Consider the following 10,314-nt stretch of genomic DNA (forward strand, 5'->3'; position numbering starts at 1 on the left):
CAGATAGCTTGGCAGGAGCTCGGCAGTGTCTCTTGGGTGAATTTGTACTCAAGATCTAGCACATTTTTACACGGGAGGTATGTCAAATGTGTGCTTCAATGTCGCGTGTAAAGGAAGCATACATGACACACACGACACAAGATCACATTCGAGAGGGATTAGCATTCATTCCCACTCTTAAATTACATGGGAAAATAGATGTTGAGTTCCTAAAGGGCTTATTTATACTTTTGTTTGAATTCATGTCAGTGTCATGCTCGCAGAGATGATCTGCATACCACGTTCATCTACTGTACGGCACATTTAAACGTCTTTCCCAAAGACTAATATGCATTTCTTAGAAGCACCGACACAGTTTAGAGCCGTAACGACAGAGGCGTGGGTATTGGTTGTTTTAAGAGCGAGTAGGCTTTACGAGGGCTTTAAGAGTGCCCTCTGGTAACGTTCCACACACTATATCTGCTCCGTTTGACTCACAAAGCCTCGGCTGCTCCACAGAGATCTTCTCAGAGCCCCTCCCCCCCACACACACACACACACACACATCCCCCTCAGGTACCGAGCAGACATAACCGTAATCTCAAGAACCGCACACGCTCTTTACAACGGGGCCGCAGAGGTAAAAAAGCCACACATAATTAAGCGGGAGGTGTTGTATCTAAACATCTTATTATGTTATCTCTGTAATGGCTGACAGACTGTCGCGCGGTCGCCGGCGGTCGAATGTAATGTGTGCTTAAACGAGAGCGGATTCCTTCACGTGCGTTTGGTCCTGCGCCCGCACGTGACTCCCGATTGCTCTTCCCCGTCGTCTGAGGAGCCGAGCCGCCTCGGAGGGCTGCTGTTGATGTAAATAACGCCATTTGGCAGACACGTCACATTTGGAAATAGCGATTGTTCACTCAAGCTGCTTCATTCTGAGTTTAATGTTCTTGTCAGTGCTAATTTACACTTGCTGTTGCAGCTCTGTCAACTAGTTACACAGCGCCATGTTAGGCCTAATTTAGACTAATTACATCAACAATCTGTGCTGGTGACGGTTCCATTTCTTTTTGCAACAATAATGGGCCACTTTCGCGTTTTCTGTTCCAATCGTTTTCCTCCCGCAGGTTTGTGTGTTTTGCAGAATACTAGAAGGCAAATGGTAATTTCAGATTGGAGAGGAGCGCATGAAAGATCAGCAGGGCGACACCGCAGCGGCTTGAGAGTTTATCTAATTTGCAGATTAACAATTAAAGCCTCTGCTAAAGCGAGACTGAAGGAGAGGCCGGTGAAGATGTTCAATGTGTTGGATAGTCTGCTTTTCCCCGAAATTGTGTCTTTGTATAAAGTGGTACCCTGTGGATTTTTGATATAAAGGTCAATTTAGTTGTTGTACCACTCAGCCTGTAAAAACAGTTATTTAATGTCTTTTCTGGCTCTGGAGGAGAAATCCAAGAAAAGAACTTAAGAAAGGCTTGAGACTTGAAGTATTTCACAGAAAACCTGTGTTACAAACTGGGGGAGTTTGAACGAGGGGATTTAACAAGCAGGCATTGTCAAATGAAGGATTGTCTTGGGTTGCATTATGGGAAATGTATGGACCAGCAGTTTAAAACCAATACTGAATGCCTGAAGTGCCTCTTTTAATGTTTTTTCTCCCTGTTCCTTCCAGTGTTGGACCTGCCCTTGTGCCAAGACACACAGGACTCTAATGACAAGCCTTCAGTGTCCTTGTCTCTGCACCCGAACCCTGTCCTCTGGAGCCCCAAAACCCGTCGCCTGGAGGTCACCGTCATCCCCCGGCCCCGCCCGTCCCCCATTCGCCCCCGCATCGATCCGTGGAGCTTCATCTCGGCCGGCGGCGGGAACTCAGCTGGCGGCCGCAGCCCACATCGTTTGGACATCAACCCTCTGGGCTACCAACCCTCCCCTACCAACCCTTTCACCAACTGTGACCCCTTCCCCTCGCCGGACTGCGACCCGTTCGCCCTCAAGGCCGACCCCTCGAGCGGGTCGGACGCGGCTTCCCCCTTCGACCCCTTCTCGGCGCCCTTTCCCACCTCCCGTTCCGCCCCGTGCTCCACTAACGGCTCACCCACGCTGCCCTCGCTACGTAAAGCGCCCCTCAACCCGGCCGACTCGCCCCTCATCGACCTGGGCTGGGCAGCCTGCAGCAAGCCCCTGGATGGCACCAAAGAGAGGGCTCATCCCCGCAAGACACTCGGGCTCAAGCCCTTCAAGTCCCCAACGCAACTCAGAGACGATAGGTTCTAAACCTGCGCCTATGGTCGTGGTTTTTTACCATAGCGACACAGTCCAGGCACCTTTTTTTTTTTACTGCAGTCATTTAAAAAAACCTACAGTCATCATTTAACCCACTGAGGGAAGTTTCCTCAATGGGAGCCCCAATCATTGCAGGTCCTTTATACGTGATTCCCCTGCTTCGGAAACCAGAAAGCCAGTGAAAGGTGGGACATTGGATGGTGGGGTAGCTGCCTTTGAACCAAAACCTTGTGCCCATTTCATTCCCCCACCCCCTCTCTATCTTGGTTTCTCCATCCCTTTTGAAGGAGCAGAACACAGATCACTAGTCCCATCTTCAGATTCTATCAGACTCCTCATATCACCTGCTTTCATCTCCCCCTGCCTTTGAAGCATTGTGACAATGCAGAGGTGGATAAGGCGACTTGCACAGCTTCATCTGCCTCTACCTCTCTCCAAACTGAAAGCATTCAGGACAATGGGAAATTGGAGTGCCGTACTTTGTGAAGTGTTTCTATTTTAGCATATATCTTTTTCACGATTTCTTGAATGGTTATTCTGGTGCATAGGGAAGATGCTATGAATTTGGCTTAAATTTGCAAATCAGCTTAGCATTGCTGTGGAGGAAAATGTCGTCGTCGTCGTCTGCGTGCGCGCGTGTGTGCATGTATGTCTAGACTCATTGTTCAAGAAAAGCTTACTGTTTTTTTTCATCTGCCTGTTGCATTATGGGAGAATGCACTGGATATTCCAGGCCACTCATGAAATCCAAGACAAATCCATGACCCAGACATTCCACTTGGAAGCAGATAAAATTCCAATCACGCTCCCCTTGAAATGCCAGGGATTGGACAGATTCATTTGGCTGGCGGGCGACGCAGCACAGGAAACGGGACGGGGGGGCTGTGCATTCCCTTCATATGCCAAAGAATGCCAATGTGACAGTGTCAGAACTGGGACAAAGGGTGTTTGCAAATGCATTGTTTCTACCAGTGCCAGATGGGTGGGGTCCGCCACATTGCATAGTACACAGAAAATTGAGACAATCACAGATGGTATTTAAACATAACTTTATATGTACTTTTCTGTGGTTATCTTTTTTAATATCATCCAGGCTGTCTTATCACTACCCGCCTGATGCTGTAGGGAAGGTTTAACCAAATACTATTCAAGTATTTGTAAATACTACAATACGACTGTATGGAGGCTTCACTGAATACTTTATTTATTTCTAGGGTCCACCAGAGTAGTAGTAGCCTTGCAAAACCAGTCAAATGACACGTCTCTCTTTGACTTGATTGGACGAGTGATTGCACAGTTGTCATTATTTCCCTCTTTCAATTCTTGTGGTTTTGTCACAAAATGTGAGCCAGAAACAGGATGTGAATGGTCAAACCCATACTACATTTTTACCCATGTAAAATTCAAAAGGAATAGTTTGCCATTTTGGGGAATACACTTCTTTCTTGCCCAGAGTGAGACGAGTAGATTGATACCTCACTTGTATCGGTCCGTTCAATATAAATAGGTTAGCCTAGCTTAGCATAAAGACTGGAAGCAAGGGGAAATGGCTAGCCTTACTCTATTTATAAATCCACCTCTTATTAATAAATCACATTTTTGTTTAATAGCAGTTGCTTCCTGGAGTTTCATTGTCACCAGAAGGTGGCCAGGCTCCCTAAAGAAGTCACTGCGTCCAGCTAAATAGCAGAGGCTCGTAGCCCCCAGTTTGTTTTGTACGGAGTAAACAAAAACTAAATAACTTGCTGATTAGTGAGTTTTAATGGTGGATTTTATTATTTTTCAATAGAGAAAGGCTAGCTTTTAGCTTTGTTCTAAGCTAAGCTAACCATTCACTGACTAGTCCGGCCTAATCAACCTTGAGTTTAGGAGATGTGGACTTGGCTTCGTGAGACTAGAGTAGCAGGGCTCCTGAACTCTTGTCCCTCCCATTTCCGTTTTTGTTTAAAAATCCATCCCAAACCATTTTAACATCGCCAAAAAGATCCTCTAGGTTTATTTTGAATAACTGTGAGGTCATGTCACGATACTTCCAGAATACATACAGCAGAGAAGTTCAACATTGAACAATAACACGGAAAGAAATGAATTGTAAAGAAGCTCAAAAATCAATTTTCCCACCAAAAGCAGCCTCAGCCGACCGGCAGGTACTGGAGCAACAACTTGCCCTTTCACTCCTGGTTCACAATCATTATCATCACCAATCGTTAAAAATATATATATATTATGCATCCAGTGGGGCAGGTTGAGGGGAAAGTGGCGGCAACAACAAATACTTATTGCTAAGTAAACCCTGGAATTGGTTGGTCATCACAGACATTATCCAATTATTATTTTCCAATAATTTAGTCAGCTGGTCCTCCAGCATGTGGTACCATAATTAGTTTAGGTCAAGCTTGTACGCAACTAAAAGAGACCCACATTCACATGTCTTTGCCGGAGCATTACGAGGCACAAATACTGTCGTGATGGGCTTCATCACTGACACCGTGTCATTGGAGGACAATATCGGCTTTGTTCGGATAAAGAGTGAAAACCTTGTCTCCAAAGAGCAAGGCTTTGTGATTAGCCTAATAATCCTTCTGACGAACAGAGGAGGCTGATAGTGATAATTAGCCTCTCGATAAGAGCAGAGAGCATTAACAAAGCGTTCCGATATTTGGTTAATTAAATCCCCCCGACGTTACGTGAATCTCCCTCGTCCTCCTCGCAAGGTATTTTCAAGTGCTTCCAGCATCAGCTATACGTCTCGATTTAAGCCGTGCAGAAAAGTTTCAAAGACGGGTTCGGCTGCCTTTCCTCGTCTTTCCTCTCTGCTGCCACCGGCCCCTCGGCTGCTGCTAAACACTCCACCGTTAAAATCCCACCTTTTTCGACGTCCTTCACCATCGGGTGATGCGGGACATTTTCCTTTTCCTCCTCCTTTGCTTCCTTCTTCTCGGGAACGTTTTCTTAAGGGGAGTCTTGTCCTGACGCTGCAGAGCATTCAATTCACTAGCAGCAAGGTTTCTGTCTGCGGGAAAAGGCATTTCGGTCATTTATTCTAGGAGTCCATTAACCGGGGAGTGCTTGTTTTACAGAAGCAATTGTCTAAAATTGAAAAGGGGAACTTTATTGAATATTTCTATTCCACCTTAATGCATCTGTTCATCATATTTTGGACGCCTTATTCATATTTGACAGTAACAAAGAGACTTTGTTGCGCAACGCGTCGTCCATTCACATCAAAAGGCAAAAGTGTTTATGGCCGTTCCCTTGAAGCTGAGCGTGAAGACTCTTTAGTCAAAGGGATTGTTAAGACCAAAGTTAGACCTCCTGATCTGAAAAGTGAAGCCAATGCAAAATGATCCTAAACCTGCATTCTTTCTAGTGGCAAGCAGGGATTGACTCCTCAATCTCTTGATTCATTCCATCACTAATCATTGTAAACATGAGTTTAATCTCTCAATCTTTAGTTCCAAGTCTTCTTCATTAGTTTATTTAGTAGATTATGGTCCAATTATAGTAAACACATCAAAAAGCACGGAATGCTTTAGGGCGGGGCTACCTTGCGATTGACAGGTTGCTACCATTTTGCTTGCCAAAAGTTTGATGTTGACCTCTGAGCCAATCAAACAACTCGCCTGTCATCACATGGCCATGAGCGTTGGGGCTCTTTATTGCCGGTGTACGAATGTCGGAGGTTTACCATGGGATGTTTCTCTCTCAGCAGCGCTCCCTAACCCCCCTCCCCTCGGCCTCTTGTCCCCGCCATTAACATTTCACCGACGTGACGAGCTCGCGCCTCTTCCGTGTCAACACACAAAGCCACAAGAGCTATCCTGTAAAGTCATTAGGCCTGGATGGCTGTTATTGTCAACAGAGCGCTGTGAGGAGAAGTGATACATGAAGGAAATTGAGATGATGAAAACGTCTGGCAGATTATTTCTGTCACAAATGCCGTGTGCGTGTCAAGTATCCACTTCGACCTGCCACTCATGTCTCGTCTGTGTGTTTGCTCAGTGCCAGACTTTAATTTTCCATCAGACCTGATGTTGAGACGTGTTGCCTGCCGTTCCCCATCTAGCTTGAGCAAGTATTTATCGGGAAATATCACTTGTAGTATCAGGAGCCACTGTGCTATTTAACGTAGGATTGGGATGTAGTCCGAGTGGGGAGAAACTGGAATACCTCAAATGTTTTCCTATAGACCTGAATCTAAACCAGAACTCCAGTTTGGTAGTGGACATGGACGTCCAATATCTGGTTTTGGCTGTCAGATTTGGGAGCCGTGGCTGCCACTCCTCTTCCCGAGCTGGCAGATAGCACTGATGAGTTGTTTGTGACGCTCGGCACTTCCAGGCATCGGCCCTCATCCGTCATTGCAAATCAGCTCCCCGGAGCACTAACTGACGGGGGGACAAAGGAAGGGTATTCTCTGCAGGAGGGAACCATATCTGGCCACCGGTGACCCACTTTCAGCCCTAAATCGGCGGCGAGCAGGCATGATTTGGCAATCTTAATTCAAAGTTCAAGCTCAGACCATTGCCCCTAATCAGCAAATGGCAAATGGTCAATACATTATATGAATAAAAGCTAATGAGACGGCACAATGGAGGAGCCCAAGGCTGTGACCCTCATCACGCAGACTGGCTGCTTGTGATCGGGGGTTGCGTTACAAAGTTGAAAAATCAGAGCCATTATCCAGAAGAAGGGAAAGCAATGTCGCCGTGTGAGTTATTAAGCTAGCTAATGGTGGCTTTGTGGAGGGTAACTGTGGAACACGTGGCTTTACGCAACCATCCGTCACTTCAAGCTTAATTTGGCTTCATGATCAGTGAATATGTTTACTAATTATTTCATTTACCCTTATTAAACCACTGATTCAAATGAAATCCCTTTGACTAGTTTGAGCGCTTGAATTCTATCCCAATAACTTCAAAGTATCCGAGCCCAGTGAGCGTGTGAACTTCCCCGTCTCAGGCGCTCGACTTTAAGGAAGTCGAGTCAGGAGGGGAATGTACTTTCTAAATTGCTGCGGCGCCGCTTAAGTCATGTTTTCTCTCCTTCACGGTGACTGAGAAAATTGGAGGACGGAGGGGGAAAACCGCCGCCTGAACACGTGTCACATTTATTTCATTGATGGAATCTCACCTCGGCGGGTCAGTGGAGAGTAAATTCTAAAAAAAAAAAAAAACTAAATAGATGGCCTGGCATTTCCAGCGGCTTTCACCCCATTTCCCTGTGCTGCCGTCGCTTGCTTGTGTTCAATTAAGTGGAGGTTACAAATCTACCTGGTTATCGGCCTCGTTTCGGTCGTCTTGCAGCCAGACGTCAGCGCCAGGGACACATCATTGCTCTTTCTGGCTCGTATTAAGTGAAACACCTGCCCAGGCCTTTGTTTGACATTAACAGGCCGAGACCAAATGATCAAATATGACCTTCCACTGACTGTACAGGAATTGCACATCCCAATAGGGATGTGGACTAAAGCCATGTCTGCGAGAGGCGTTGGCAGGTGCGTCCGCTAATGCTTAGTCTCTCAAAGTGTGAACATTATTCCTAATTCTTTTCAGTCTGTGCGTCCAAGGTCACCATCTGCTGTCCTTTTTTTTTCCTTCTGCAACAAAAAAAACAACGAATGGTAGCGCCAATTTGTATTCAAGACCAAGGCTGGTGCTTTCTATAGCAAAATAAACATGTGTTTTTGTTTTTATATATGAGGTTATTAGGTCCAAGCCCTCCACTCAACAGCCCTGTGGTCGTGATTATTGTTCTGCTGAGCTATTGACACTCAATTACCTCGTGATCTTCCTGGAATAGAAGCCGCTCAATCTGTAAATTTCTGCTCCTAGAGTGGTGAACGGGCTGCAAACCAATTGGTCGAGTAAACAGCCTGTGTGTCTCAATTATAGAGACAGCAAATGATTTATTGTCGTCTGCTCAACACAGCTCATATTATAATACCGTGTCAAACTACGTCTCGGCGCCCAGAAGCTGCTTCTACAAGTACAACCCATTGGGCGTCCTTGAAGCTTGGCGACGTATTTATGACATCTTCAGCGATAGTTTTTTACCCTCATCGCAACTTGTTTTCCCTCTGCCTTAAAGATACTAAGATGGCCCGCCATTCCATGAGTCGGTATTTTGAACATTCTTCCCATAACTTATTTTATGAATGCCTTGTGGCGGTGACTCCACCATTGCACTGCTAGCGATCCCCGTTAGCTAGAGTCCAAGAGATCCCCGTTAGCCAGAGTCCAAACAATCCCCGTTAGCCAGAGTCCAAGAGATCCCCGTTAGCTAGAGTCCAAGAGATCCCCGTTAGCTAGAGTCCAAACAATCCCCGTTAGCTAGAGTCCAAGAGATCTCCGTTAGCTAGAGTCCAAGAGATCTCCGTTAGCTAGAGTCCAAGCGATCCCCATTAGCCAGAGTCCAGGTGAGCTTTGGCGGTAGTTAAACGTGCCACAAATTTGCGTATCAAACTGGAAAAATGGCGAACTATAAATGGATTTTTTTTGTTGCGCTGATTCCAATAGAAGGAATTGGGACGAGTCCACAACTCACCACAAACGATGGTAGGCAGGAGTGAAGTCACAAATGGAAGTGAGCAGCAAGCAAGTGTTGCCGAAATGTCCAATGTTGGTGGTCAGAACCACGATGAGCTGATCCAAATGATTCTGGACGTCTACTTCCATATGTCTATGTCATTCGGAGTAACATATTTGCATGGGGCAAACACTCGGTCTTTTTTTCTCTGGCTTGAATGACTAAATGATCCATGAGGTAATTAAAAAACAGTCTCACTGGTCAAATCTCTTCCACTAATGGCATCCCAGTACTGTAAAAGGCTTTTCATTTTCGACAGCTTCCCACCAGCCAACTAAGGACATTTACAGAATTTAATACCCGGGTTGGGGTTGAGGGGTAAAACGGATATTTATAAATGGCCATCTTTTTTACACACTGGATCAAAACTATTTCTCTCTCGAGATGGCCATGGACGCGGTCTACGTTAGGATGACGGAGCCGATTGCTTCACATGAACAAAATGTTGTATAGGTTTTCACTGGAGTATTTAAGATGTTGTGTATGGGTGCTTCACGCGAGGCAGGTTTTGACTTTACATTCCAGTGCTCCAATTTGACCAAATCTGCACAAAAACGATGCCTCCACAAACCCCAGTATCTGTTTCTAGCAGAACATTGAAGAATATTGCCTGGTTGAGCTTGAAATCCGGTTCTTCGTGTACATTGCAACAAAACCCCAAACTTAAATCGCAGCCTGACGTCTCCTTGAGGCACCCATACTGAATTTATATGTGCATAAAACTGCTAGATAGAGATGAGGATCGCGTCCTATCAAAGGAGCGCCTCTCTGTCTGTGTATCTATTTGCTTTTATTGTAATTGTTCCAGATTCATTTCCATGTCAGTTTTGTGTTTTATTACAGCCTAGGCGGTGTGATGACACAATTGTTGCATTGCCCTGGCAGCCATTTTTACATCTCTCTCAGAACGACCTCTGCTCATGCGAGTTTGAGGTTTCGGTCGTCGGGCTTTGAAAATTTGTTATTGTTGCATTTTTGTGAAATCTCGCACTGGGCTGGGCCTAATCAACTGTTTTTATTGTTGTGTGTCAAGAGGATTATTTCTGTATACAGTATGTGAAAATGTTTTTATTTCTCTTGACTATTATAATGGGTTTTAACCTGTGGAAAAAAAGAAAAAAAAAAGAAAGGAAAAAGCTCAAAAAGAGATGAGACCAAATAAAATGTAACACTCCTAAATAGTTTGTGACTTCATTCCTATCGTGCAGGAAAAGGTGGAGCAACAGCATCTAGTGCCACAACAAGAATGCTCAGCTGTTCACTTCTCACTCAATGCAACACCGGCTAATTAATTGTATTGGTGTCATATTTAGATTTGTTAATTGTCATTTTCATCCAACTTTTGTTCTCACTGTCGGCTCCGGAATTATCTCCTTTATGTTATTTTCTCGTCATTTTAAGTAATTATTTCATGTTTTCAACATAATTATTATTCTGAGATCGGACGTGATTATTAATTTA

At 45.1% G+C, this 10,314-nt stretch overlaps 1 protein-coding gene across 1 annotated transcript in view; it reads left to right on the top strand.

Moving 5' to 3' along the window:
* LOC137792124 (mitogen-activated protein kinase kinase kinase 11) overlaps window positions 1-10,016 on the top strand; it is a 40,628-nt gene extending 30,612 nt beyond the window's left edge. Inside the window, exon 10 of the mRNA XM_068587605.1 lies at window positions 1,655-10,016. Within this exon, the coding sequence (XP_068443706.1) occupies window positions 1,655-2,256 (602 nt within the window). The 3' untranslated portion in view covers window positions 2,257-10,016. The remainder of the gene's footprint in view (window positions 1-1,654) is intronic.
* Window positions 10,017-10,314: the final 298 nt, after the last annotated feature.

Source organism: Clinocottus analis, unplaced genomic scaffold (genome assembly GCF_023055335.1).
Source record: "Clinocottus analis isolate CAN_PGR_092001 unplaced genomic scaffold, fCliAna1.0.p SCAF_21, whole genome shotgun sequence".
NCBI lineage: Eukaryota > Metazoa > Chordata > Actinopteri > Perciformes > Cottidae > Clinocottus > Clinocottus analis.